At 59.9% G+C, this 27,940-nt stretch overlaps 1 protein-coding gene and 1 long non-coding RNA gene across 4 annotated transcripts; one reads left to right on the top strand and one right to left on the bottom strand.

Moving 5' to 3' along the window:
* Positions 1-91: 91 nt before the first annotated feature.
* Positions 92-25,171, bottom strand: LOC135576165 (glycylpeptide N-tetradecanoyltransferase 1-like). Of its 3 annotated transcripts, XM_065039861.1 has the most exons (5): positions 22,415-25,168; positions 15,911-16,022; positions 15,302-15,446; positions 13,488-13,606; positions 3,204-3,401 (listed from the first exon to the last, which is right to left on the bottom strand). In XM_065039861.1, exons 1-5 carry the CDS (start codon positions 22,540-22,542, stop codon positions 3,219-3,221), a joined length of 687 nt encoding a protein of 228 aa, XP_064895933.1. In that variant the 5' UTR covers positions 22,543-25,168; the 3' UTR covers positions 3,204-3,218. The 3 variants fall into 3 exon arrangements, with proteins under 3 accessions (XP_064895932.1, XP_064895933.1, XP_064895934.1); XM_065039862.1 differs by lacking the exons at positions 3,204-3,401; positions 13,488-13,606 and adding an exon at positions 13,648-14,235 and having other exon boundaries at positions 22,415-25,171; XM_065039860.1 differs by lacking the exons at positions 13,488-13,606; positions 15,302-15,446; positions 15,911-16,022; positions 22,415-25,168 and adding exons at positions 92-3,200; positions 3,950-4,762 and having other exon boundaries at positions 3,365-3,401.
* Positions 18,019-20,689, top strand: LOC135576166 (uncharacterized). Its single transcript, XR_010467806.1, has 2 exons — positions 18,019-18,506; positions 18,654-20,689. It is a non-coding gene; the product is annotated as an uncharacterized LOC135576166 (long non-coding RNA).
* Positions 25,172-27,940: the final 2,769 nt, after the last annotated feature.

The following is a 27,940-nucleotide window of genomic DNA, read 5'->3' as shown; positions in this document are numbered from 1 at the left end:
TCGGGGCGGGAACACGGCACGGGGCCGGCACCAGCCGCCCCGGTGGCACCGTGAGGATGCTCCGGTCCCTGGGCCCTCCGCCTCATCCCACAGACTCCACTGCGCCCTGGCCTGTCCCCAAAGGCTGGGACTCTCCTGACTTGTTTGTCTGAGTGGGGATCCCACCATATGGAGACGATGGCACATGGTGAGTGCCACCGCGCTCTCCCTGGGGATCCTGCCTCGCCACAGTGACACGTGGCTGCTCCGTGTCCCGCCACCGAGCTGCTCAGTCCTGCACCTGCCCCAGTGCGAGGACACGGCTCCGTCCCTGTCCCACCAGTCACACCAGTCACTGTCCCAGCATGGGGATGTTGCACATCTGTGGGACACAAGAGTCGTTACTGTCCCACTGCAGGGACACGCGGGCAGGTCCCTGTCCCCAGAGGACATTCTGGGCTGGGTGAGCTCTGTACAGGGTCCTGGCTTCACAGAGGGGCGAGCAACCCTCAGCAGATGTCCCCAGCTGCCCATGGGGACCAGGGATGGGTCCCCCCACTCCCCACAGGGACATACCATCTTGTCATGGGGCCAGCCCAGGCCAAGCTTAGCCAGGCCTGGTGTGTCAAAGCTCAGCTCAACTGGACCAACTGGCAGAGCCAGAGTCCAGCTTGGCACAGCCAGACCAACCGGCACATCAGCTGGAGAACAGGAGCTGAGGGGAGACCTTCTGATCTCTGAACTGCCTGAAAGGAGCTTGGAGCCAGGGGGGTCGGGCTCTGCTCCCCAGGAACAAGCGCCAGGAGCAGAGGAAACGGCCTCAAGTTGCGCCAGGGGAGGTTGAGGTTGGATGTGGGAACAATTTCTTCCCCAAAGGGCTGTGGGGCATTGAACAGGCTGCCCAGGGCAGTGCTGGAGTCACCATCCCTGGAGGGCTGGACAGACGGACATGAGGTTCTCAGGACATGGGGCAGTGCCAGGGGTGGGTTATGGTTGGACTCCGTGATCTTGAGGGGCTTTTCCAACCAAAATGATTCTATGATTCTATGATCAGCCACAAGAGGGCTCCCCCAGCCCAGTCCACGCCTGCACGGGGCAGCGCTGGAGCTGCTCTGACATCCCCGAGATGCTCCAGGGCCACACGTGTCCCTGTGGTCCCTGCGCTGCCAGGAGCTCCCTGGGTGCTGCCGCGCCCACCAGGGGCCTGTCCTGGTTCCGGAAGGGTCAAGCCCATTGTTGAAACAATCACCATCACCCACTCGCTCTGTCCCACATGGGTGGGAAGGTGCTGGAGGAGCCTCCGGCCATGGCAGTGAGAGCAGGGTGAGCACCGGCTGAGGAGGCGGTGGCAGGAGACACCCCCATCCTCACAGCCTGCTCAGCCGCGGCTTCATCCCCTGCCAGGGCAAGGCTTGGAGCAAACAGCGCCGCTTTCCCCGCTATGCTGTGAGCCCATCACAGTGAAGACGTCTCTATACCCCTTATGGATTGTAGCCGCGGATTTGCCACCAGCCACGACCACAATGCAGCTCGGAGAGGAGCTATTTCGGGTTGGTGTCTGGATACCAGCGCACTGAGTGAGCCAGGAATATTCCAGATGCACGGGCTGTTTCTGAATCTTGAGTTATTCAGGGCCCCCAGGGTCCAGAGGGCAAACCCCAGGAGTTTGGGTTGGCCCAGCTCCACTCTGCAGCCGTGGGGTCACACAGGACGCTCACCCCTCGCTTTGGGCAGGTCCTGCCCCGGCACCGCTGCCTGTGCGGGGCGGCTGGGGACGGTGAGGAGCCACAGAGGGCTTGGACGTGCCCGGCACATGGGAGCTGCTCCTTGGCCAGCTGCCCCGGACCACAAAAACCACAAGAAGCAGCAGAATCCAGTGCCCAGAGGAGCCCAATGTCCCAGGAGGCCTCTTTACTCCATCACAAACTTCAGCTCCTGTTTGGCTTCCTACATCACATCAGCGGCTCCTCAGCCTGGGAGAGGAGCTGCCCCGGAACGCGGAGCACAGGCTGTCTGGACACTGCACTGGTCCCACTGTCCTCAAACTCCTTCTGCTGATCCCAGCCCACCGGTTTTATCAGAGAACCAGAAAACCAGAGAATCGTAGACTTGTCGGGGTTGAAGGGACTTTCCCATCTCCCCCAGTGCCCCCCCTGCCATGAGCAGGGACATCTTCACCAGCTCAGGTTGCTCAGAGCCCCGTCCAGCCTGACCTGGGATGTCTCCAGGGATGGTTCATCCACCACCTCTCTGGCCAACCTGGGCCAGGCTCTCACCACCCTCAGGGCCAACAATTCCCTTCTCATGTCCAGCCTGAATCTCCCTCCTTTAGTTTCAAACCATCACCCCTTGTCCTGTCACAACAGGCCCTGCTCAAAAGTCTGTCCCCATCTTTCTGATCGGCTCCTTTTAAGAACAAAAAGGCCGCACTAAGGTCTCCCTGGAGCTTCTCTTCTCAGCTGAACACCCCAACTCTCTCACCTGTCCCCCAGCAGAGCTGTTCCAGCCTTGGATCATTCCTGTGGCTCCTCTGGCCCCTCTCCAGCAGGCCCATGTGTGTCCTGTGCTGGGGACCCCAGCTCTGACATTAACCACATCACCCAGGGCAGAAGCCACCGTCTCCCATCTCCGTGCTGGGTGTTGATATGCTCCCTGCTGACACTGTGAGGTCGGCATTGGCTCCTGCGCTCCCCCAGCTCCCCGACCCCGGTGTGACATGTCCCCTGTGACAAACACACCTGAAAGGGCCCCTGGGGAGCAGGGTTGGGGGACACATCTGGCTGAGCAGCTGTCATGTTCTGAACTCAAAGACTCATCATCCGCCCCTCTTTTTGATGAAAAAAGCAACGGGCACCTAAGGGTGGATTGTGCCGATCTTAGAAACCCGCGATGGGGAAAAAACCCAATAGTAAATCCCTCATTATTAGTAAACCCAAAGAAATAACAAAACCAACTCTTCCACAGCCGCTGCCGTGTCTGTGCCGTTACATAACGGGAAGCACTTGAACTAAAATCTCTCCGCTCTTCGTCTTGGAAGCTGATGGCCGACCATCTGGCTGCGGTTCCCCGGCGATAATCTAACGAGGCAGATCTGGCTTTTGGGGTGAGCGCGAGGAAGAAACTCGTCCCGGCGCCCCCGGACCGTGCGGCCGCACGTGAGCGGCAGCTGGTGGAGCAGAGGGAGCTGATGGGCTTTCGGCTCCCGTGCTTCGGGTCGGGTTCTGAGAGCACAGGAGACGTCAGATGGTCGGGAGGGAAGTGAAGTGGGAAATGTCCTGAAGGGACTTTGCTTTGGGGAGTGAATCACGGAATGGATTTTCAAATCGTAAACGCGGCTTCTTCGAGCAGCTCCGTAGTGTAAATAGGAGCACAACGTCAGGCCTACCTTTGTGAGCTTTCCATCCGGATTCAGGGCATTTTGCCTAAAGAAAAAGGGACAAATTTAGTACGGGAGCCAGCGCAGGCAGGGCTGTAATAACTGATCAGAGCAGCAAAGCAAGGCTGCAGGAGTCTCACCCACCACTTCTCCTGCCTCAGAGACTGTATCACCTCCTCTTGATATCTTGTCTCCCAAGGTACCTTGAGTTAGTTTAAATAGGATTTACTCTCTGATCTTACGCCTTGTCTGCTCCCTGACCCCTCCAACCCACTAAAAATACTTCAGAAAACCAGTGCACTAACCACGTATGATCTTTGTTTTACCCCGCGCCCCTCACAAGCCCAATTCAGTATTAGTTGTGCTACAGAGGGTGTTCATAACTAAAAGCTGCCTCATTCTCATTAGTTTTAGCGCCTCTTTATAAAAAGGAAACACTCTTTGAATGTGCTCTTCTCCATCAATAAACAGAAGCACCAGCGTGGGATGAAAACCCAGGAGATCGGCCCGTGAGCACCAGAGGAGCTGGAGGGATCACTCAGAGCTGCTGAGGGATCCCGAGCACCTCAAACCGGCCAGAGTTCAGACAGTTACCTCCGTCTTCTGGCACCGCTTCCTCGCTCCTGAGACGGCACGAAGCAGCTGTCGAGTGTAGGACAACATCTCTGTGCAGGTGGGATGTCAAAGAGCCAAAGCTCAACGAGAGAATCCCAGAGTGTCAGAGGTTGGAAGGGACCTGGAAAGCTCATCCAGTCCAGCATCTCCCATGTGAGGAAAGGCTGAGGGAGCTGGGGCTCTGGAGCTGGACAAGAGGACACTGAGGGGGGACTCATTCCTGGGGATCAATATGGAAAGGGGGAGTGTCAGGAGGATGGAGCCAGGCTCTTCTGGTGACAACCAGTGACAGGACAAGGGGCAATGGGTGCAAACTGGAACACAGGAGGTTCCACTTAAATCTGAGAAGCAACTTGTTCCTGGTGAGGGTGGCAGAGCCTGGCCCAGGCTGCCCAGGGGGTTGTGGAGTCTCCTTCTGTGCAGACATTCCAACCCGCCTGGACACCTTCCTGTGTAACCTCATCTGGGTGTTCCTGCTCCATGGGGGGATTGCACTGGATGAGCTTTCCAGGGCCCTTCCAGCCCCTGACATTCTGGGATTCTGTGAAATAGGGGAAACCCAATCCCTTGAGTCTGCTGTGACTAAACTGCACAATGAAATCCCCAAACGCCCTTTAAGAGCCCATCTCCGCTGTTCAGGACACCGACTGCTCTGCCTGGCATGTCTTTCCCAGCTCAACGTGTCACCCCAGGCAGGGGCCACCCAGCCACCGCTTTGTATCAGCATTCCCTGCACGCTCGGGTTCCCGTTTCTGCGGCCGGTGTGACCCGGAACCCACTGGCACCGCTGCACAGCTGATGTGACCCGGAACCCACCAGCACCACGGCACAGCCGGTGTGACCCGGAACCCACCAGCACCGCGGCACAGCCGGTGTGACCCGGAACCCACCAGCACCGCGGCACAGCCGGTGTGACCCGGAACCCACCAGCACCGCGGCACAGCCGGTGTGACCCGGAACCCACCAGCACCGCGGCACAGCTGGTGTGACCCGGAACCCACCGGCACCGCGGCACAGCTGGTGTGACCCGGAACCCACCAGCACCGCGGCACAGCCGGTGTGACCCGGAACCCGCGGCTCCAATCCGGGTTCAATGGGGTTTATTGGATAACGCCCGTGGGCCCGTTTCACCGCGCTGGTGCAGAGACGAGGCTGCTGGGCTCTCGGTTCCACCAGCATCACCATCCCCGTGTCCCGCCTGTAACTGCAAACACGTTAAGCCCTTGCTAGCTTAAATTAAACCACAGGGGTCAGGGTTCTGAGACCAGCAAGTGAAATTGGCATCTGACAAAGAAAAGGCTCCTTTTGCCTGTTTTCCTGAGCTTTGCTCCCTAGTCCTCCTTCAGAATTCCTAACTACGAACCAGCAGTTCACTAAATGAGCTCTGAATCTCTCAAGATCTGCTCCCCGGGGTGTCTGCAGCACAGCGGTTTATGTAATAAGCTCCTCACCCGCTACCAGCGTTCTTCTGGGATCCCCGTCATAACGGGGATCTGCTCCTTCCTTACCAGACACCAAAATAGGTGCACAAACAAATGCAAAACGCAGCATTGCAGGGGGTCAAAACGAACATTTGGTTAAACAAATAACCAGGTCACTGCATAACGCTGCTGCTCCTCGTCAGCGGGAAAAGGTGGTGAGAAACCAGACCTCAGAGCCACCGGTTAAACCACGGTTCGATTCCACAGCCCTTGGATCCGCTGAGCTCGTCCCCTCCCATGACCCCCCAGCAATGACCTGAATATTCGGGGGTGGGATTATGGAACAGACGGACGGACACCGGAGCCGTCAGGACAGACGGAGTTTTCTCGGATATACCACGTTCTGGGGGACTGAGCTGTAAATCTCGCCCGCTGTTCCGCTTCGGATGCTCAAGACAAAGTGGTTGGTTTTGTACCCAGCACCGTGGCCCCCGATTCATTTCATAAACTCATTTTCCATCCGCATTCGGCACATTCTGCATCACAAATTTACCAGCTCAGTCCAGCCCTCTTTTCCAGAGACCCTCGCCACACATTCCCACATCTCTTTCCCACCTTAAGATCACTTATATGTGTTCATATGCACCAAGTTATCTATTTTCTCATGGAGAACACGGAAAACACACTCCTGGGGAACCAACGTGTTCATCTTGCGTGCTGTGTTCCCAGAGAAATTCCCTGGATCAAACTGATTTCCAGCAGCTCCCCCAAAGGCCTTTGGAAACGTTAACAGGCTTAGCGCCAAATGCGGGGACTAATCAGCCCCGGTTTAACTGAGTCACGCTTTACACGTTGGATAAACCACCGCCCATGCGCACCAGCGGGACTTACCGTGGTCTCCGGCGCAATTGCAGTCAATGCAAACACCCGAAGCATCGCTACAACACATCGAGTTTGGGTGTGTTGTATATAACTTCAAAATACACGCAGCAACGAATCGGTTAATATTGAAACACTGGAGAGAACAAAGAAGCGTTGTTATCAGCAATACCAAAAGGGAGGGGAATATTGTTTCAGAGCCTGGAGTCGTCATGTTTAATTCAGGTATCATGGGGCACATCCCCTTACACTCGCACCCCAAAAAGTCATGGGGAATAAGAGCCAAAGGCGATGAGAACTGTGGTTAAACACATACATGCTGACACCTGAAAGTATCGATGTATTGCCAAAAGCATTGTCCACCGATACCCTGTTTCTCCAAAAATAAGCCCTACCCCAAAATTAAGCCCTACCCCAAAAATAAGCCCTACCCAAAAAATAAGCCCTAGTGTGATTTTTCGGGGTTTTTGAGGATGCTCAAAATATAAGCCCTACTTCAAAAACAAACCCTAGTTACAGATCATTTTTAAAGTCAATTTATATAGTGTCCAGGCAGCTATATGTGTGAAAAAGTAATAAGTTCTGGAGCAAAAATTAATATAAGAACCTATCTTACTTTTGGGAAAACAGAGTGGTAGATTTTCATGTGATTCCGAGTTTATGGAAAAAAAAAGATATAAAAAGCAGGCAAATATTCATTAATGGGAGTATTGAGTGTCTGCTGATCAGTAATACATGGGGGGAAAAATAACTGGCTCAAGTCACAATATATCATTAAATAAGGGCAAGACGAGAGCTGAGGAGCTGGCGCGGTGCTTCCCAGTCCTGCTCTGGTGCTTTTCCTCAGCCATCAACATGGAATTTATAGGACGATAATGTCACGTTGTAGGAAACAAAATGTCATTCTCCAAGCGATGATATTTGATACTGATATTTGGAGTCTCTGATACAGAGAAAACAAACGGCAAACCCCCAAGGAGCCCCCGAGCTGCTTTCTGTGCTGCTGTAGAGTCACAGAATCATTGTGGTTGGAAAAGCCTCTTGGGATGATCGAGTCCAACCATAACCCACCCCATGTCCTGAGAACCTCATGTCCGTCTGTCCAACCCTCCAGGGATGGTGACTCCAGCACTGCCCTGGGCAGCCTGTTCCAATGCCCCACAGCCCTTTGGGGAAGAAATTGTTCCCACATCCAACCTCAACCTCCCCTGGCGCAACTTGAGGCCGTTTCCTCTGCTCCTGGCGCTTGTTCCTGGGGAGCAGAGCCCGACCCCCCTGGCTCCAAGCTCCTTTCCTATCTGGATATTTGGACCATGTTTTTTTGAGTCCATCAAGGCACAAGGCACTTGGTGCTCCAATCTCTCAGTTTGTTCGGAGTCCCTCTCCGGAGGCACCGGCCGCTGCACCTTTCCGATAAATTATTTAAGAGGAACCTCTGGAATTTGTGCCCGAGACTGTGCTTTGGGAAACCTGGAGCGAAGAAGCTTCATTAACTCCTCATCAGCTGCTGCTGGTCCACACGGTGGGACTCCGGTGAATTTGGGCCCCCCGTTTCACCTGGGGGAGGTGTCCTCACCCCGTTTGTGCCGTCACCGCTCGTGCGTTGCCCCCGGTTTGGATCTCAGGGTCTGACGCCACCCGGGACCCGCCTCACCCGATCTCATTTGCTGCTGTTTGAGTTTCCTCGGGCGGTTTCCCGGGGGGAAGCGGGTGCCGGCGCTTCCCCTCCGCTTTAATAAACCACTAATTGTAGCAGCTCCCGCGGCTCCGCGCCTGCGAGCGCTGCCGGTTCCGTCCCGTCCCCAGCTCGTTGGGATGCCGGGGCACGGCTGCGCTGGGTAAAGTTCAGCGCACGCAAGCGGAGCTGGTGAGCGCGCTCGGGCTTTTCCCCAGCGTCCCCCCACTGAGCTTTTGGGGGGGCCGTGGCTGCGTGTCGGCAATGGGCACGTCGGCTGACAGCCCCGTCCTGCTGTCACCATCCTGTCCTGCTGTCACCCCCGTCCTGCTGACACCCCTGTCCTGCTGCCGCCATCCTGTCCTGCTGTCACTGTCCTGCCCTGCTGACACCACCCTGTCCTGCTGCCACCCCCATCCTGCTGCCGCCATCCTGTCCTGCTGACAGCCCCGTCCTGCTGTCACCCCTGTCCTGCTGTCACCCCTGTCCTGCTGACACCCCTGTCCTGCTGCCGCCATCCTGTCCTGCCGCCATCCTGTCCTGCTGACACCCCCCTGTCCTGCTGCCACCACCTCTTCTGCTGTCACCCCCCGATCCTGCTGCTGCCATCCTGTCCCACTGTCACCCCCCTGTCCTGCTGCCCCCCTTGTCCTGCTGCCACCATCCTGTCCTGCTGCCACCCCCTCTTCTGCTATCACCCCCCCATTCTGCTGCCACTGAGCTGTTCCACTGTCACCCCCCTGTCCTGCTGCCACCCCTTGTCCTGCTGCCCCCTTGTCCTGCCACCACCCCCCATCCTTCTGTCATCCCTTGTCCTGCTGCCACTCCCTTGTTCTTCAGGGTGTCACCGGGGCTGGCCTGGCCTCGGGGTGCCCGTTTTGGGGGTGCCGGGTGCCCGGGGCTGTGCTGGGGGTTGAGCCCCCTGGGTGGGCTGCGTGTTGGTACCCACCCCAGAGCCTGGTGCTTGGACACAGAGTCCCCCCGTGGTGCTGATGTCCCCACTGTGGGTGCTGATGGCCCTCCATGAGTGCCTATGTCCCTCCCGTGGGTGTTGATGTCCCTCTCATGGGTGCTGATGTCCCCCTGTGGGTGCTGATGGCCCTCCATGAGTTCTGATGTTCCCCCTCTGGGTGCTGATGTCCCCTGTGGGTGCTGATGTCTCTCATGGGTGCTGTGTGACACCAGCCCCAGCATCACCCCAGCACCCCCAGACCCCCCCAGGTCCCACTCCCAGCCACCCCCACCCTTGGGGACACACTGGCAGGACACCTCGTGTCCATGGCGGTGGCATCGGCAGCTCCATTGATGGGCGTGGAGGGGGCAGCGTGTGTCCCAACATGTGGGGGATGCCCTGGCTGAGCCCCCTGCACTCATGACGTGGGTGCTGGGGGAGACCCAAGGGTGCTGGGGGTGACCCAAGGGTGTCCCCAGCATCCCCACATTCCCCGTCCCCGCTGTGTCCCCGTCCCCGCGCCGAGGCCGCCCCCGCTCGCCGCACCTCCCGCCATCGATCGGGGCTGTGTGAGCAGCGACCCCCCCCGTGTGCCACACACCCCAAATATTTACCTGCTGCAAATGGGATCGATGGCGCTGCGGCTGACGGGGACTCGTGACAGACGAGTGGCCGCCCTCCCGCTGCACCCTGTCCCCAGTGTCCCCCTCCCGCTGCACCCCCTCCCCAGAGCACCCCATTTCCAGTGCACCCCGTCCCTGGCACCCATCTCGGGGCACCCACCAGGCAGGTGGGGGTGCAGATGTGTCAGAGCTGGCAGGTCCCCCCATACAGGGCTGTAGGGACAGGGTGACATCCCCCAGTGGGGACTGTCCCCAAGGGTGGGGGCCCCAATACCCGGTGGGGATTGGACTCCAAGGGGAGGATGGGTAGGGGGGCTGAGTGTGGTGTCACCACATGGCATCAGTGTCACTAGTGTCACTGCACAGCTCCTGGCATCACTGTCACTGCACAGTCCCTGTGTACAGCACAGTGTCACTGTCACTGCACAGCGCCCACTGTCACATGCCCCATGCAGTGACACTGTGGGGGACAGCGCCTGCCCCACTGTTGGGTGCTGCACCCAGCCCGGAGCCAGCTCTGCTGCCGCTGTCTCAGCAGAGATGTCCCCTTCCCCAGCCGGGCGGCGTGGGGACACCACGGGGGGGACACCCCCAGGCTGCTCCATCCCTGTCCCCCCATCCCTCCCAGCCCCACCATCCCCAAATCCTCCCGACCCCCACACGGCCCCTCCAGCCCCGCGGTTTTCGGGTGCTGCCCCTTTCCCACACCGTGTCCCCCCGGCCGCGACTTGAGACGTGGCTGCGACCCCCGGAATGTCACCCGGGCTCCATCCCCTCAGTGTCACCGCAGCCGGTGTCCTCGCCGGGATTCATCCCGCTCCCGCTTCCCATCATGTTCTCCCGGCATCGAGCCCCGCGGCGCATCCCCATCCTGGGGACGTGTGACACCAAATAACCCCAAACTCAGTATCAACCCCAAAAAAAGCCGGGGGCGGGGGGAGCAGGAGCCCTGGCACAACCACCGTGCGTCACCCCTCGGCTCCGAAAACCTCCGAGCCGGGAGCGCAGTCAACACAGGAGCCACTTGCCGTTTTTTCTCCATCCAAATGGTTTACTATTCATTTTTATTCCTTTTTTTTTGGTCTTTTCCCAAAAGGAAAAGGGAGACGGAGTCCTGTGTTTGAGACAAGGTTCTGCATCCGAAAACGGAGCTGGGGTCTTAGGTCTGGGCTGTGGTCCCGCATCCCAACCCAGAGGCAGGTCCTGTGTCTGGGACGTCACCGTGTGTCTGAACCCAGAGCCGGGTCCTGTGTCTGAGCTGAGGTCCCACATCCCAACCCAGACCCGTGGTCCCACACCTGAGGGTGCCGGCCCGGGGAAAAGCTCTGAGCGATGCTCGGAGAAGCCACCTCCATTTGTGACCCACGGGTGGGGACCGGGGACACCCTGTGCCATCCGGAGCTGCGGGCGGTCCTGCTGGCTGCGGATGAGCCGGTCCCTTGGGTGTCCCCTGAGGCGGGTGCCGCGGTGTCCCCTGCGCAGGTGCGGGCCAGCGCCATCGCGCAGGATGCCGACCAGAACTACGACTACGCCAGCAACAGCGTCATCCTGCACCTGGACGCGGGGGACGAGGTCTTCATCAAGCTGGACGGGGGCAAAGCCCACGGGGGCAACAACAACAAGTACAGCACCTTCTCCGGCTTCATCATCTACTCGGACTGAGCCTGGACCCACAGAATAGACCTACAGCCCCACGGCACCACCCCATGGGCTCCCAGCCCCACCACAGACAGGACGTGGCCCAATTAGAGGTGACAGCGGGTGCCCGCGGCCACCGGCCACTGCTGTGGCTGCGCTGGGGTCAGAGGGCGGGAGCCACTGGGGACACGGGAGGGGCCCTGGGGACAGGGTGCAGGTGTCCACCCCCAGCACCCGGCGGGTCCTCAGTGCTGGTTCCTCAGCGCTAATTAACGAGGAGGAGGCGGCCGCCGGGGAGCGGGGGCTCGTTCTGGCCGCGGCTGGCGGGGCTGTCAGCCCCAGCTCTGAGGAGACGGCCGCCATTGAGGCTGCTGTGGCTGCCGCCACCCACCCCGGCTGGCACTGGGGGGACTCCGGGCCCCTCAGCCCCCCCGGGCCCTTGGCTGGTTCCTCTCCAGCAGACACCGCTGGAACCGCCGCTTCTCCCGCCCTCAGGGGCCGCCCTGGCCCGGTGCCCACGGCCACCATGGGGATGGGGCAGCGGGAAAGGTGGCGGCAGCGCAGCAGGCGGGACTACAACTGCCGGGGCACCGCGCGGGAGGCTTTCTGGACACTGCGGCCAGAGCCGTGTTCTGCACGTGCTCCTCTCGCATGTTCGGGCCCAGAGCCGTGTCCTCCAGCCAGCACCGTCCCCAGTCCCAGTGTCCCCCGCCCTCATGGCGCTGGGCTCCCCTCCCGAGGGCACCGTGTCTGTGCTGCTCCATGTGCGGCCCGTCCCCTATCAGCAAGATCGGGCTGCACACCCCGTCCTGCACATCATCGACCACAACATCCTTGTCTTTGACCCCTGAGCCAGAAGTTACATTCCCCATAAATTGTCCCCCCGGTGTCTCAGCACTGTCCTACACACACCCACCAGCTGATTTCCATTCCAGCCAGGCCCTTCCCCGAATCAGCAGGGCCGTCACGGCTGCATGGGGAGACACGGGGCTCTGACTGTTGTCTGGGTCTGAAGCTGGTGCCGTGCCAGCTGCTGCGCGCAGGGGGAAATCCAGGTGTCTGGACACTTTCCCAGCTGGGCCGCTCGGTGGGTGCTGGATCCCTGCCTGCCTGAATCCATTAGTCGTGCTGGAAATCTGCCCTTCCTGCTGCTGCCTCTGCCTCTCAACAGCCAAACTGCAGCCTGGGGAGGACGGGGGACCAGTTTCCGGCATCTCTGTGGCACCTCCAGACTGTGCAGGGGAACTCTGGGGGGCTGAGGGGGTTTAGGGGGTTCCGGGGGATGTGTTTGTTTCTCCTAGGAGATGTTTAGGGATGCAGATGGGAAGTTTTGGGTGATGCAGCCAGGTGAGTCTCATGGCTGTGTCCCTGTGCCAGCTGGGAGCTGGGATTGGCACCAAAACCCCAGCTGGATGCTGCCCCCAGGTTGTGTCTGAGGTTGCTGGTAAAATCCCCAGCTGGAGTCAGGGCTGGGGCTGCGCTGTGTGTGTGCACCTCCTGGGTCACACTGGGCTCTGGGTTGCCATGTTGTCCCTGGGAGACCCGACCAGCTGAACCCTCTTGCTCAGCAAGCACAGGAGATGCTGATTTTCTGTAGCTCTGTCACTCCCTGTGAGATCTTTCTGTGGCTTTGCTCCTTGTGTCATCAACAAGTGTTTCACTTGTGTCTTGGTGTGTTGAGCTCCTCTCTTCCCCCAGCTCGACCTCGTGGCCTCTGTAATCCACTTCAGCTTCCTTTATAAACACTGGAACTGGAGATGCTGGATCCAACCAACAACCCCCTGTGTCTTGCGGAGCCACAACCTTATCCCAGGGACCTGGGGGGTTCAGCTGGAGACCTTCTGATCTCTGAACTGCCTGAAAGGAGCTTGGAGCCAGGGGGGTCAGGCTCTGCTCCCCAGGAACAAGCGCCAGGAGCAGAGGAAACGGCCTCAAGTTGCGCCAGGGGAGGTTGAGGTTGCATCTTGGTTATTCAGCCATCACACACCCCAGCTGCCGAGATGGAACCCTCAACACTTTCTGAGTGGCCGCAGCGATGGCAGCCACGTCCCTGTCACCGGCACGTCCCCCTGCTTGGAGCAGGACACACAGGTCAGTCCTTGGGTCATCTCCCAGGGTGTTGGTCATGGTCTGAAGGGTCTTTTTAAGGGAAAACTCCTGGCTTCAGGCATCCTTCTGCTTAAAGGGCACATGGAGAAGCCCCTGTTCATCCTCGTGAGATAGCAGACATTTCCACCCCCAAAACCATCACTGGTGGTCTAAACATGGAACCACTGACCATGCAACAGAGACACCGTGCCAACACGTGTGTGGAGCTGCCTGCACTCACCACGCCTCTGTCCCCGAGGTCCAGGGCGTCCCAGCTGAAGCCCTGGGGCAAGGTGTAGGGCTCCTGACGGATATTGTCTTTGTCCGGCTCGACGGGACCGTGGGTGTTCACCACTTCTCCTGGAAGAGAGAGCAGGAGCCATGAAGCAGCTTTCTGCTGTTTGAGTCCAAGTCCCCACAACACCTCAATCTGGTGACCAAGGTGTCCCACTCCCCCAGCGCCATCTCCCAGCCCAGGTCCCCAGCGCGGGCAGCCGGGGGTCATCACTGCAACCCCTCGTTTGGGACGTGCCACGTGTTCAGTGTGACGCGGGGGCAGAGAAGCAAAACTCCTATTCCATGGGAAACGGCAGAGCTGATCGGGCAGCAGAGAGGTGACCAAACTGCTCAGAGCTTCAGGGCTATGTCCTCCAGGTCCACACGCGACCATAGAATTATGGAACCATTTGTTGGAAAAGACCCTAAAGCTCATGGAGTCCAACCATAACTGAAACCTGGCACTGCCCCATGTCCTGAGAACCTCATGTCCATCTGTCCAACCCTCCAGGGATGGTGACTCCAGCACTGCCCTGGGCAGCCTGTTCCAACGCCCCACAGCCCTTTGGGGAAGAAATTGTTCCCAAGATCCAACCTCAGCCTCCCCGGCACAACTTGAGGCCGTCCCATCGCAGAGCGACTCTCTCCTGCCAGCGCTGGCCCCGGCACTTGCCAAGCGTCAGGGTTTCCTTCCCACTGCGCTTCAAGAAGAGCTGCAGCGAACAAGACAACTTTTGTTGCAAAACCACCGGCTCCTAAAGCCCCTGATCCAGCCAAGAGACGCTGGTTTGAGCACCGGCTTTCTCGGGGGTGTCAACACAGCGGCATCGCCTGAGCGCTGCCAAGAGAAGCGAGCCGCGATAATTCAGAATTCCTTTAAAAAGGGGCTGAAAAGGTTTCCAGGCAATGAGGAGGTGAAGAGAAGCCCAGAGCAAGAACTGCCCCCATCACACCCCCAGGGCGGCTTCCAGAAACGCTCGCCCTTGGCCGTTCCCTCTGTTGTGAGCAGGTGCTGAACTGCTCTGAAATCCAGCCCGCAAATCCCACTGTGCTTTTGTTACCCGACCCCAAACAGCCTCGTGTGTGTGACGCCGAGTCCAGAGCGTGTTCCTGTGTGGGGAAAAGGGGATGACGGGACAGGATTCCCCATCTTCAGAGGGACACGGCAGCTCAGGGGTGCAGACACTCACGAGGTCTGTGCCTCCCGGGCTCTCCTGGCTCAGCCCCAGCGCCTGCCCGTGCCAGGGGCTGATGTGAGCCCAGCGAAACGGAAATGTGGCAGCTCAGCCCATGGAGCTGCTTCCCCGAGCGGCTCTGGGCCCCATCGCACCCCGAGTCCCCTCCCCGGCAAGGAGCCCTCGCTGGGCAGCTCCAGCCCCCAGACAGGGGAACCGGGCAGCTCCACGTCCCCCAGCACTCAGCAAGGGGACGGATGGCAACACCCGCATGAAACGTGGGCAGAGGGCTGGGGAGGCCCAGCTCAAGGGCTAAAGACTGAGATTAAGGGATGCCCAAATGCAGGAGGCATCAAATCAATGCCAGAAATGGCTCCACGTCCCTCTCAATATCCCCAGCTGCATGCACAGCTCTCGGTGGCCACTCGGTTTGTGACACTGAATGCTAGACAAGTGTCACTGATGCCTTTGAGGCCCAGATAGGACAAGGACTTGCTTGCTGGCCAGAGACCAGCTTCTCTGTGCCTCTTTGGGCTTCATTAAGCGGCCTGGGGACCACAAGGCCTCTCCCAAGGAGCACGGAACGGCGAGGGGCTGTACGTACCCAGCTTGGGCACCGGCTGCGTGTCCCAGAACTGGTAGCTCCTCTTGCTGGCTTCCTCCATGGTTTTGGCAGGGCCCTGACCGACCGAGAAGAGCTCAATGGCTTTTTGAATCTCCTGGATCCTCTCGGCAGGTAACGAGTTCACCTGAGGGCACAAAAGGAAGGTGGAAAGACAAGATGAGGGAGCTGAGCCAGCAGGTCTGTATTTCAGCTCCTCATTAGGGGAAGCAGGAGCTGAGCCTGCCAGGAAGGGTTGGGCGGGGAGAAAACTCGCTCCCCAGCCCAGACCCTCTCACAACCCTCTGTGGGATGGACAAACCCCACAGGACCAGAGGGGACAAGAGCGGTGACTGGCAGCGCCGCCAGGGACAAACCTTGAGGGACAAATGTTCCCATGCTCCTTCCCGAAGCGCTGGCTGCCAGTCAGGACCAGACAAAGCCAGGAGGGGTAACACAGGCTGGGAAATTACTCTAAACTGTACGATTTTGAGCAGCCAAGTGCCTAAAACCAGGAGCGGGAGACTCTTTCCTTGCCCTAAGGGACACGGGAGAGGTTCAGGACAGGGCTGGCCGCCGTGGGGACAGTGACGCGGGGAAAGGGTCGGTCACCTTCACCGCCTGGTCCTGAGCCTGGTCGGGCTGATCTCCTCCTTTCTCTTTCTTCCGTTTGGGTTTCTTTTTCTTCTTTTTGGCTCCACTGTCATTTGCTGGACTCAAGCCGCTGGGGGATAAAAGAAACATCATTAGAGCCTTTTATTAAAAATAAAACCCAACATTTACAGGGTTTTCAAAGCTCTCTAAAGAAAACACAAGCTCCCTGCTCTGAGTCCCAGGCTCCAAGAGGAGGAATATTCAGCACATGGGGGGCGCAGCCATGTGTCCCATCCCTGGAGACATCCCAGGCCAGGCTGGACGGGCTCTGAGCAACCTGAGCTGGTGAAGATGTCCCTGCTCATGGCAGGGGGGAACTGGGTGGGCTCTGAAGGTCCCTCCAACCCAAACCGTTCTGTGATTCGATGTCTTTGCTTTGTCACATCACCCGCTCAACCCCACGTGCCCAAATCCACCCCGCGGAGCAGCCGGGATGCCCAGCCGAGGGATTTTCCTCCTCCCCGAGCCCAAGGACGGATGTGGGAGCAGCAAACGCTGCTCCAGCCTTGGAGATCCGGCACCGCAGTGGGTCCAGGCACCACGGAGGGGCTGGTGGCCAAGGACACTGCGCCAAATGTCACCCACCAGCAGAGGTGACGCTGCAGGGACACGGGCGGCTGTTACGTGGGAAATTATTATATTGTTGTGGCAGAGCTGGAAAAATGAGACTTGAGCAGCAAATCTCTTTGGGAGCACAGGGTGGGGAGCACCCGTAGCAGGGCAGGGCTCCTTAGGGACACGGGGCACCCCCGGACATCCAGGTGATGGTCACCCCAAAGCAGCCACGGGCGTTAAACCCCGTGCCCAGCCCGGACTCACCAACGGGCCCGTCCGGCAGTGACCTGACCCCGCACACGGGACAGGTGCCTGTCCCCGCACAGCGTGTGTGACCTCACCGGGTGACACCCCAACGCGGGACAGGCCGTGTCACCGCTGCAGAGCTGGGACACCCCAAACCGTCCCCAAAATAGGGTCACGGGTCAGGTGGAAATTCAGACCCAGAGACGGCTGGAGCGGAACTGAGTGGAGGGGCGAGAGGGGACGAGATGGGGACACCGGCCCCGGGTGCTTTGTGAGCACGAGGGACCTTCTGCAAAGCGAGTTGGGGGACAGCGCGTGTGTCACCAGCGTCCCTCAGCTCTGTCCCTATTGACGGTGACAAGTTTGTTTTGCAGGAAAACCGCAGCGCCTTCCCTCTTCTGTTTCCGCCGAGGACGATCACCCGTGTCCGGCTCGATGGGGAGAGGACGGAGCGATGGAGAGTCCTGGGCGGGAGCATCAACCGGCACCTCCGCGCCTTCTTCTCTCCCCAAATCTCAGCTCGAGGATCCAAGCTGGTGAATTTTTTACTCTATGACACAGAGGCGGCTCCTTCCTCGCACCCCAGACCCGCTGAACATGTTTACAGACACAAGAGAGCGGAGATGAGGGCAGAGCACAGAAAGGGAAGAAGAAACGCGCTGGAAAATACATCGGAGCAGTGTCCAGCTATTTATTTCAGCAAGGCCAGGAGAAGGAGAGAGTCGGGAGGGGAATCAGATTTATGAAATTTCCCGGGCTGAGCAGCGAGTTCTGAAACCAGGGAAAGCAGACTGAGAAATGGTTTTGGGGGAGATGAAGGCGCGGGGACGCCTGCGGACGGTGACGCTCGCGGTGCAGACCCGACGTGCCATCAGCTGTCACCCGCGGAGCAGCCGCGTCTGGTCTGCAGGACACGGAGCAGCCGCGGGGGGAAGATTTTCCTCCAGACAAAACCCCAACAGCGGCGGCTTTTGCCGGGAAAAGATTCCCCTTGATCAGCAGCGCCCCAGGTGAAACAGGGGACGCAGCATTTGCCGAGCACGGGGACCACGCGTCGTGCAGGGCGAGCGGCTCCGCAAACAGGGGCTCCAGGAGCAGCCCCCCTGCTCCCCAGAAGCGCTTTAAGCGCTTGGAGCGGAGCAGAGAGGCTGCGAAGCCGCAGCTCTGTGGGGATCGGCACCCCCGGCGCTGCCGAACCCTCCCGGGGGGCACATTCACCTTCCCCCCACCCCGGGAAAGGGCTTTACCTTCACCCGCCAGCTCTGACGCGACAGCAAAAGTAATTACAGCAAAGCGGCGCTGACAGCGCTATCGATCGCGGTGACAAATGCGCAACGTGTTATTGCTTTAATTCCTTGCAGAGGAGCGCGGGCGAGCTGGATCCACAACCAGCCGGGCCGGCCGCATCCCGGCCCTGGGAGGAGCAAAACCATCCGTCGGGAAGCTGTAATAAACTCCTCCAGCTGGTTTCTGACCGATTTAAACAGCACAAACCGATGGCGCGAGGGGGGTTTGCGAACACGACCGAGGGCAGGCGCTGGACACCATCCATTCCAAGGGAGACGGATGCGTTCTCTCGGGTCACCTTCGCTTTGAGATGCTGCAGGTGTCAGATGCGACAAACAAAATCCTCCCCAGCCCTGTGTATTCAATCGGCGTCGCTTTGCTCCATAAATCAGAGCTGCCGAGTCTCAGCTTGCCGCTAATGAGTTCGGCCCAACTCATATCGCCTCACCCCCCGACGGGCTCGCAGGTAAAAGTGCTCCCTGATTTATGAACAAAGCGGCGTGACCTGGAAGAAATCAGGGGCGGGAGGTGGGACGAGGAAAATGATGGAAAACCTGATGATGTGTCTCGCTATATCTGGGGAAGCAACGGTTATAGGTATTTTCTATTTAAGGCCCGCTTAGGAAAGCTCCAGCGCAGCTGCAGCCGCTCAGACGCTCCCTGAATCACCAGCGACGTCCCCTCGTGTCCCGGGATGAGTCAAACCCCAGTTCCCGCAGCCGATGTGACGGTGCAGCCGGTTTTCCCGGGAAGGGTGAACCCGCCCGCAGCGTTTCCCCCGCATCTCCTCCCCAGCCCCGGCTGCTCCCAGGGACAAAGCGGGTGGAGAAGGGCACGAACCGTCCCGTCACCCCCGGGACGGCCCCGGCGGCGCTTCTGAGCAACGAAAACGCTTTTCCCTTCTCCCGGGAGGCGGCGCCGCCGTCACGGCCGTTCCCGCGTCCCCGCTCTGGAGGGGCCTGAGCCCCAGGGAAAGGAGCTGGCGCCGACCCCCCAGAAAATAACACCCAGAACCCCGGTGACCCCAAAATTGGACTTTCAGAAGCATCCGAATGAACCAGCCGGGTTTGCTGAAGGCGAGACCCGCTCGGACTGACCGTCCCCCACCGGCTCGGCCCCTCCGGAGGTGGGAAACACCAGATGTGCCCAGTAACCAACTGATCCTGCAAACACCCCCAGATCCCACAGCTTTATTTGTGCAAAACGGGGAGGAAGGGACAGGGGCACGACGGCGGCTCGGCCGGATCCCGCGGCTCGTGGGGAAGCTCTGGGGTGGCACAGGGGCTGTGACAGCAGGACCGGAGCGTTATTTCCCACGGTGCACGTGCTGCCGCCATCAAAAAGCGTCTTTTGTTACAGAAATGGAAGCGCCGCGCTCGGCGTCTCAAAGCGTCTCACACCCGAGGCGGCGAACGGCACCAAAGCTGCCGGTTCTCCCTCAAAACGCAAACGGGAAACGCGGATCCGGACACGGGCTGGCGCGGTCGGCGATTCCTGCGCCTTGAGAGGCGTCGGATGAGCCGCAGGAGATTTCTGCTCCCGATTTAGGCGCCGGAAAATCCTCCTGCCAAACCTGGGGCTAATCGGGCGCGATCCTCGGGCTGTAATCTCCTCAGGGCTCTGCCCGGGCCGCGCGGGTCCCGAGGCAGAGACACCGTTACCGTGCTGCACCCAACACCAACAACGACACTTTCCGCGGTAAAACACGGGCGGTTGTCCCAGGAACACCCTCCCGAGGGGTGATGCAGGCAGAGGAAAGCAGGACAAGCACGGCAGCAGGATTCTTTTCACTTGGGAAACCCCCTCGGACGCCGCAGCCAGAGCGGTGCAGCCGCTTCCCAGCGCCGAGGCGGAGGAAACTCAATTCCTCTGTCCCGGCCTTAAAAGGAAGGGAAGTTTCGCTCTCGCTAAGTGACGCTTTTATGTTTTGAAGCTCAGAGCCAAGATCCAGCGACAAGATCCCGTCCGAGAGCAGGACTCGGAGCCGCCCGCACACCCTGCCGGACTGTGGGCACACGGACCAGAAACGCTCCCTCGCCCCAGCGCGACGGGACGGCACAGAAACAACAGAACTGACGTGCCCCAAGAGACAAAAGCTTCGCCTTTCCCACCGGTTCCTCTTCTCCCTCCGAGGTGGATCCCCCGGGAGGTTTTGGGGCGACAGGAGGTTTCCCAGAGCGCTCCAAAGCCTCCCGGCTCGCGCTCGTTATCGCTGCGCCCATCGGTGACGCTTTGAACGATATTTCCCCAGCGATCTGAACTCTCTACGTATCATTTTATACCGGGCATTTCCCAGGCTGCCCGGTCAGCTTGTTGTGCTCAACGCTCGCCCCACTAGGGGCAGATAATCGCATTTTAGCTCCTCGGGGCTGCGATGCCCACGCAAGGATACCAAGAGGGCTCAAGAACACACCTTTTCCTGGCAAAGGGCGGCCTGCACCGCCGGGCTGGGAGATAATAGTGATTAAGCACCGCGGCTCCTCTCTGCTCGGCTCTGCTTCCACAAACCTAATCATGTCAGAGGGAAAGAAAAGGAAAATCTCCCCCAAGCACGGCTAAACGTATTAAACTGAGACACGGTGCCACAGCCGCGAGGCAAATAAAATACACACGGGCATCTGTGCTGTCATTAAAAAAGCCTCTGTGATATTTCTTCCGTGACCTTTTATCCTCTTTGCTGGCTGGACAGGCGGGACGGGCTCCAAAAGCTGCCGAGGGAGGGAAGAGCTGCCGGAGCCGCCGGGCTCCGCGGGGCAGGGCTGCGAAAGCAGCTGCGGGGGCACCGGGCGAGCGGGGAGAGGAGCCGGCGAGGATCAGGGAGAAAAGAACGAGGCGCAAAACCTCTGGAAACACGGGATGGGGCACAAGCCCCTGTTGACGGGCCCGGCCGCACGGAAACCTGTCAGGAAGGAGGATGAAGCGTCCTGGAAACCACAGGCACGGCAGGCAGCGCTGCGCCTTGTAATTAATGCTGTGAGTAATGTGGGTTCTACGTTAGGGATCGGAGATCTTCCCTACGCAGACAAGGAGCTGCCGCACCGCGTGAGCTGGCTCCCGCCCTCATTGCTGCTATTGCACCATTTGGCACCTCTGGAGGCCGCGCTCCTCGAACCACAGGACATCAGCTGAGCTTTGGAAACCCTGGGCTGTGTTCAGAACCAGAGGATCACAGGATGGTTTGGGTGGAAGGGACCTTCAGAGCCCACCCAGTGCCCCCCCTGCCATGAGCAGGGACATCTTCACCAGCTCAGGTTGCTCAGAGCCCCGTCCAGCCTGGCCTGGGATGTCTCCAGGGATGGTTCATCCACCACCTCTCTGGCCAACCTGGGCCAGGCTCTCACCACCCTCAGGGCAACAATTCCTTCCTCATGTCCAGCCTGAATCTCCCTCCTTTACTTTCAAACCATCACCCCTTGTCCTGTCACAACAGGCCCTGCTCAAAAGTCTGTCCCCATCTTTCTTATCAGCCCCTTTTAAGCACAAAAAGGCCGCACTAAGGTCTCCCTGGAGCTTCTCTTCTCAGCTGAACACCCCAACTCTCTCACCTGTCCCCAGCAGAGCTGTTCCAGCCTCGGATCATTCCTGTGGCTCCTCTGGCCCCTCTCCAGCAGCTACATGTGTGTCCTGTGCTGAGGACCCAGAGCTGGACCAGCACTGCAGGGGGGTCTCACCAGAGTGGGGCAGAGGGGCAGGATCCCCCCAAACCTGCTGCCCACGGGGCTGGGGATGCAGCCCAGGGGATGATCGACCTGCTGTGCTGTGAGCACACACGGTCATGGTCGATCTCTCATCCCCCAGTGTCCCCAAGTCCTTCTCTCAGGGCTGCTCTCCACCCCTGCATCCCCAGCCTCGACCGACACCGGGGGTTGCCCATTAGGATAACGATGGGTCTGCAGAATCCTGGGCTCCTTCCAGACGGCCGGAACAGCCACAGGAGGCCACAGGGTCCCGGGAGAGGGACAAGGCGCCCAGCGTGTCACCCCCCGGTGCCACCGACGCTGGGACGGGGACAAGGCTTGTGCCGGAGGCCCAGGGGAACGTGGGGAGACACGCCCTAACGCAAGGACACGCAGAGCTGCGAACTGGGCTCATTTCTGCCAAAAAAAGGCGCTGACGGCCCCTTTCTGCCGCCCCGCGGAACCGCGCACGACGGGCCCGATCCCGCCGCGGGACACGCTCCCACGGCAGGCGTGAATGGAGCCAGCGGGACCGCCCCCCTGCCAGAATGACGGGCAGCTCCACCAATCGCAGCGCGGGTTGCCGCTCCGCGGCCAATCAGCGCGCCCGCGGGGCGGGGCGCCGCTCACTTCCCGGCCGCTGCCCTCCTCAGTGGGCCCGGCCGCCGCCGCGCCGGGCGGCCCGGCCGCCGCTCACCCCCGGTTGGAGCCGCGCTCCGCCTCGTTCTCGCAGTCGCTGCAGTGCTCGTGGTCGTTCTCCTCCGCCGGCGGCCGCGGAGGCCTCGCCCGTGCCCTCCTCGCTGCTGTCTCACTGTCGTCCGCCATCTTGAAACGGGGCCTCGGCGCCTGCCGCACCCCCGCAACAAGGCGCGCCGCGATTGGGCGCCGGGCCGCGGGGCATGCCGGGACCAGTAGTCTGCCCGGGCATGCGGGGGCCGGCCGGCGCCGGGACCGGGACTACAGTTCCCGTCGGCCTTTGCGGGCGTCCCGGGGCGGGGCTGCGGGGGCGGGAGGCTCTCACACCGGAGCAGCCGCGCGGGGCCGCCCGCCGCGGCGGAGAACTGCGGCCCGTCCTTCCGTCTCCTGTCCCCCGCTGAGGCCGCGGTGTCTGCGCTCCCACCCGCTTCCTGCCCGAGAGGGCGGATCGACCCCAATGAGCGCAGCGCCGATTGGCTGGGACAGGGACCCCACTTCCTACCAGCCAATAGGCCCGCGCGACACTGCGCTGCGCGTGAAGCCGGGCAGAGGGTGAGTGGGTGAGGGCGCCCTGAGGGGACCCGCTCCGGCCCTCGCACCCGGGCGGTTCATGGCGGTGGCGGCTTTTTCCGCACCCACGTAACGAGTATTTCATGAGTTTGCCGTTTAATTGCAGCGTCCTCAAGCCGAACAGCAGGTGTGTCAGCGCTCCAGGCCCACTCAGGAGCAGGAGGAGCTCGGGGTCGTTTTGGGCGCCGTCCTGACCCCGCGGTGGCTCCGGGCTCCTCTCGCAGGGCCCCGCTCCTCACAGCGCGAACCACGCGCTGGGTTTTCCCGCCTGAGCGGCCTCTGGGCTCCTGTTCGGGTTCCCCGGCTCTGGTTCGGTCGGCGCGGGGCAAATACACCAGAGAACGGCGCATTTTGGGGGAAAACTGTTCCCTGGCTGCTGCTCGTTCCACCCGCAGCACGGGCTGGACTCCCGCCCTTGCGCGCAGGTCAGACCCACGCGCGGTCAGTATTGACGCGTGGTACCGGGATCCGGTCCCGGCGCAGCGCACGTTCCGAGCCCCGCTGGGCCGCGGTTCCCGGACGAACCGCAGCGCTCCCGCCCCCAGCGGTTCTGCCGGCAGAGCTGGGTCAGCAGGGACGGAAATCGCGGGTGTCGGGAGCCGGTCCCAGCGGAGCCCAGAGCGCCGGGGTCACTGCGCTCACACCCCGGGTTCGCTCTGCACGGGCAGGGGTGTCTGTGTTTTTAAACCCACGCGAGCGGAGCCTCCCCGCTGCGAGGCGGCCACCGAAGCGCTGGTTCTCCCGTGGGTAGGGGGTTAACAATACATCCGGGTGTATGAACCCCGGAGAGGGTGGATGGACCTGCGGGGAGGGCTGGGTTTGACCTGCTGCGGTAACTCCGGCAGCCGCTGCGTCGCCCCGAGCCCCCGTGACACGGGAAACGGCCCCGCGGGGCCGGGACCGCGCCCGCAGCACAGCTGGGGTTTGCGTCTCCTCTCGCGAAGCTCCGCTGGTTATCGCAGGCGCCGTTCCGCTTCCCTTCGCGTTCCCCTCGTTTTGCTGGAGTTACCCCATCTGTTCGCCTGGCGCCGTGGAAGGAAAAGCGCCCGTGGTGCGGCTGTGGGCTGGCGGCGGCTCCGGCAGCTGCGGGAGAAGCGGCGTTGAGACGCTGCCGGCCGGTGCCGGGGCTGCTGCGCCGGCTCCTGCTCCTCCCGCTGCTGAACTGCGGCTGCCACGGGACTGAGCGCTGCTGGCACACTGCGGTTATGGGAGAGGAGGTCGTAGCGTCGAGGGTGATGGTCTCTTCTCAGCCCCGGCACTGCCCCGTGTCCTGAGAACCTCATGTCCGTCTGTCCAGCCCTCCAGGGATGGTGACTCCAGCACTGCCCTGGGCAGCCTGTTCCAATGCCCCACAGCCCTTTGGGGAAGAAATTGTTCCCAGATCCAACCTCAACCTCCCCTGGCGCAACTTGAGGCCGTTTCCTCTTAATGGAAGGGGTGGTTTCTGTCTAGTTTCGTCTTAAGAAAGGTCAGTCCTTCTGAACTTTCTCACCCTAACTGCACAACGTGCAAAGCTCAGCACGTCCCATTCGCTGCAAACATGCACTGAACAACCGCGCGCATCTCAATAATCTTAGAAAGTCACCTTGTAGCTGGTGAGTTATGCACCCGGCATCAAGAATTCTTGAATTCCTAATTACAGGGAAGGTGTAGGTGTTACACGATTGGAGCTACACTACGGCTAGAAACACTGAATGCTCACGTTAAACCTCGAAGCTTTGCTTCCGAATGAAAACCTGCTCTGCAGAGATGATCTAATTCATACGTGCAATACCTGGGATGAAATAAGTTGTGTTCTCCTCACTTCAGAGCAGAAGTGGAGCTGTCAGCCCAGCGCTGGGTTGGGGACACGTCTGGGCACACAGTTCGGTCACACTGGTCCTCAGGCAGCGGCGCGGGGCTGGCAGATGTGACCCCTGGGAGACGTGTCCTCTCCGAGCGGCAGCTGGAGGCCACGTCAGACACCCCGAACATCTCGGACAGTGCCGGCATCTGCGTGGGCAATGGAACCATGTCTGGGGTGATAGAACCATGTCTGGGGTCATAGAACCATGTCTGGGGTCACGGAATCATGTCTGGGGTCATGAAACCACATCTGGGGTCACAGAACCATGTCTTGGGTGATGGAACCGTGTCTGGAGTCACGGAACCACATCTGGGGTCATGGAACCACGTCTGAGGTCATGGAACCATGTCTGGAGTCACAGAACCATGTCTGGGGTCACGGAATCATGTCTGAGGTGATGGAACCACGTCTGGGGTCATGGAACCATGTCTGTAGTCAAGGAACCAGGTCTGGGGCCACGGAACCATGTCTGGGGTCATGGGACCATGTCTGGGGTGACGGAACCACGTCTGGGGTCATGAAACCACATCTGGGGTCACAGAACCGTGTCTTGGGTGATGGAACCGTGTCTGGAGTCACGGAACCACATCTGGGGTCATGGAACCATGTCTGGGGTCGTGGAAGCATGTCTGGGGTCAAGGAACCACGTCTGGGGTCATGGAACCATGTCTGGGGTCAAGGAACCACGTCTGGGGTCATGGAACCATGTCTGGGGTCATGGGACCATGTCTGGGGTCAAGGAACCACGTCTGGGGTCATGGGATCATATCTGGGGTGATACCACATCTGGGGTGATAGAACAACCCCCTGGGGTGACGGAACTGAAGAGAAGCTGCCAAATTAATGTATACTGTGTTGAAGTTGCAAAGGACGTACCCATCGTTCATCAACAGGCATGGTAAATGCTTCCTAACTGCCTGCCAGACGAAGGGATGCTTTCCAAGCCTTAGATTCTCTTGCATGACGAGCTAGAGACACGAGATGAAGTGATATATTGTTTAGAAGCAGAGCACTTGGCTTATGTGTAACTAGAAATTAACAGGTGCATTTTAAGTAAGAAACTAATCAATTACTTATGTAAGTGAGCACTAATTGCACTTGTGCGAAGAGCTGCCAACATGGAGAAGTCAATGAGCACACACCTGAGAGACCCCCAGAAACCCCCGAAAGAGCCTGTGGTACCGGTCAAAGGACGTGAGATGGCAGCAAAGACTATGAAATAACTCTCTCCATCTGATGTTTATGTAAGCATTGCCTGGTACAGGTGTGTTGTGTGTTAAAAATTCCCCAAAATTGTAATGAATATGCAATAATTGTGTGGATAGAAGCAACGCAAGAGCATCCAGGTGCTGGAGCACTTAGAATGGATGATCCCTAGAGCTCCCCAGTGCTGTCAAATAAAGAATGAGCTTAACAGTAGAATTGACTCTGCTGTTATTTCTCTGTTTCAGAACCATGTCTGGGGTGACAGAACCACATCTGGGGTCATGGAGCCATGTCTGGGGTGACAGAACCACATCTGGGGTCATGGAGCCATGTCTGGGGTGACAGAACCACATCTGGGGTCATGGAGCCATGTCTGGGGTGACAGAACCACATCTGGGGTCATGGAACCATGTCTGGGGTGACAGAACCACATCTGGGGTCATGGAGCCATGTCTGGGGTGACAGAACCACATCTGGGGTCATGGAGCCATGTCTGGGGTGACAGAGTGACAGAACCACATCTGGGGTCATGGAGCCATGTCTGGGGTGACAGAACCACATCTGGGGTAATGGAGCCATGTCTGGGGTGACAGAGTGACAGAACCACATCTGGGGTCATGGAGCCATGTCTGGGGTGACAGAACCACATCTGGGGTCATGGAGCCATGTCTGGGGTGACAGAACCACATCTGGGGTGACAATCCCAGCTGTGACCTCAGCAACTCCCGGCCTGTTCCTGAGCACCAGACCCACCGCAGCCGCCCCACGACGGCTTCTCCGAGACGATTTCCCAAGGAACGCGTCGCTGGTGCCGGCGCTGCAGCCGTCCCCTCTTTTTCGGTCAGGGGTAAATGCCTGAAGTGTTTCAGGATTTCTTGCTGCAAATTCGGCGTTAAATTAAAGCTCCTGCACTTTGAAACACTGAAGCACGCGCTCAGCTGGATGCCGGTAGCGCCACGCTGGCTCGTAATGCGAGGTTCAGTGTCCTGGGGTGGTGGAGGGGACAATAGGAGCGGAGGGGACAGCAGGAGCAGAGGGGACAGTGGGAGCAGAAGGGACAACAGGAGCAGAGGGGACAGGGGAGTAGAGGGGACAGCGGGAGCAGAGGGGACACTGGGAGCGGAGGGGACAACAGGAGCGGAGGGCACAACAGGAGCAGAGGGGACAGGGGAGCCAAGGGGACAGGGGAGCCAAGGGGACAGCGGGAGCGGAGGGGACAACAGGAGCAGAGGGGACAACAGGAGCAGAGGGGACAACAGGAGCAGAGGGGACAGCAGGAGCACAGGGGACAGTGGGAGCACAGGGGACAGGGGAGCAGAAGGGACAGCGGGAGCGGAGGGGACAGGGGAGCCAAGGAGACAGGGGAGCCAAGGGGACAGCGGGAGCGGAGGGGACAACAGGAGCACAGGGGACAGTGGGAGCAGGGGGGACAGGAGAGCGGAGGGGACAGCAGGGGTGGAGGGGTCAGCCGGTGCCCCAGCCCTGCTGTACCCCGATTGTCCCAGCACTTGGTCCCTCACCGCGGGCTCAGTCAACGCTCCCCGGCCTGGGCACGGAGCCCGTGACCCTGTCCGTGCTTCCCTGCCTGTGGAGACGTTGGGATGGACGCTCGGGTACCCGACAGCTGGAAAACACCCAGAATTATCACCGCTGGGTCCCGCCAGGGCCACCGCCACCGATGCCCACCACGGGGCCCAGGACACCGGGAGCAGCACCGTCCTCTCCACGGCGTTTTTCTGTAACTCCGAACAACCAGCTTTTTATCCCGAGCCCGCAGCACCAAACCCGCCTCGCTCCCAGCCTTCCGGCAGCGAGACAACACGGCAAACGGTCCTGAGGCCGAATCCGCAGCGCGGGGACGGCCGGGGCCGCTGCCAAAAGCCACTTTCTGTGTCACCGAACAGA

Source organism: Columba livia, chromosome 23 (genome assembly GCF_036013475.1).
Source record: "Columba livia isolate bColLiv1 breed racing homer chromosome 23, bColLiv1.pat.W.v2, whole genome shotgun sequence".
Classification (NCBI taxonomy): domain Eukaryota; kingdom Metazoa; phylum Chordata; class Aves; order Columbiformes; family Columbidae; genus Columba; species Columba livia.
This window is presented reverse-complemented; position numbering and strand designations above follow the sequence as displayed.

Coding starts and splice junctions, on each gene's coding strand:
- LOC135576165 (XM_065039860.1), bottom strand. CDS start 4,018: ATGTTGTCCTACACTCGACAGCTGCTTCGTGCCGTCTCAGGAGCGAGG. Junction 3,402..3,949: donor AGCGGTGCCAGAAGACGGAG/GTAACTGTCTGA, acceptor CTTTTTCTTTAG/GCAAAATGCCCTGAATCCGG. Junction 3,201..3,364: donor CGGATGGAAAGCTCACAAAG/GTAGGCCTGACG, acceptor CTGTGCTCTCAG/AACCCGACCCGAAGCACGGG.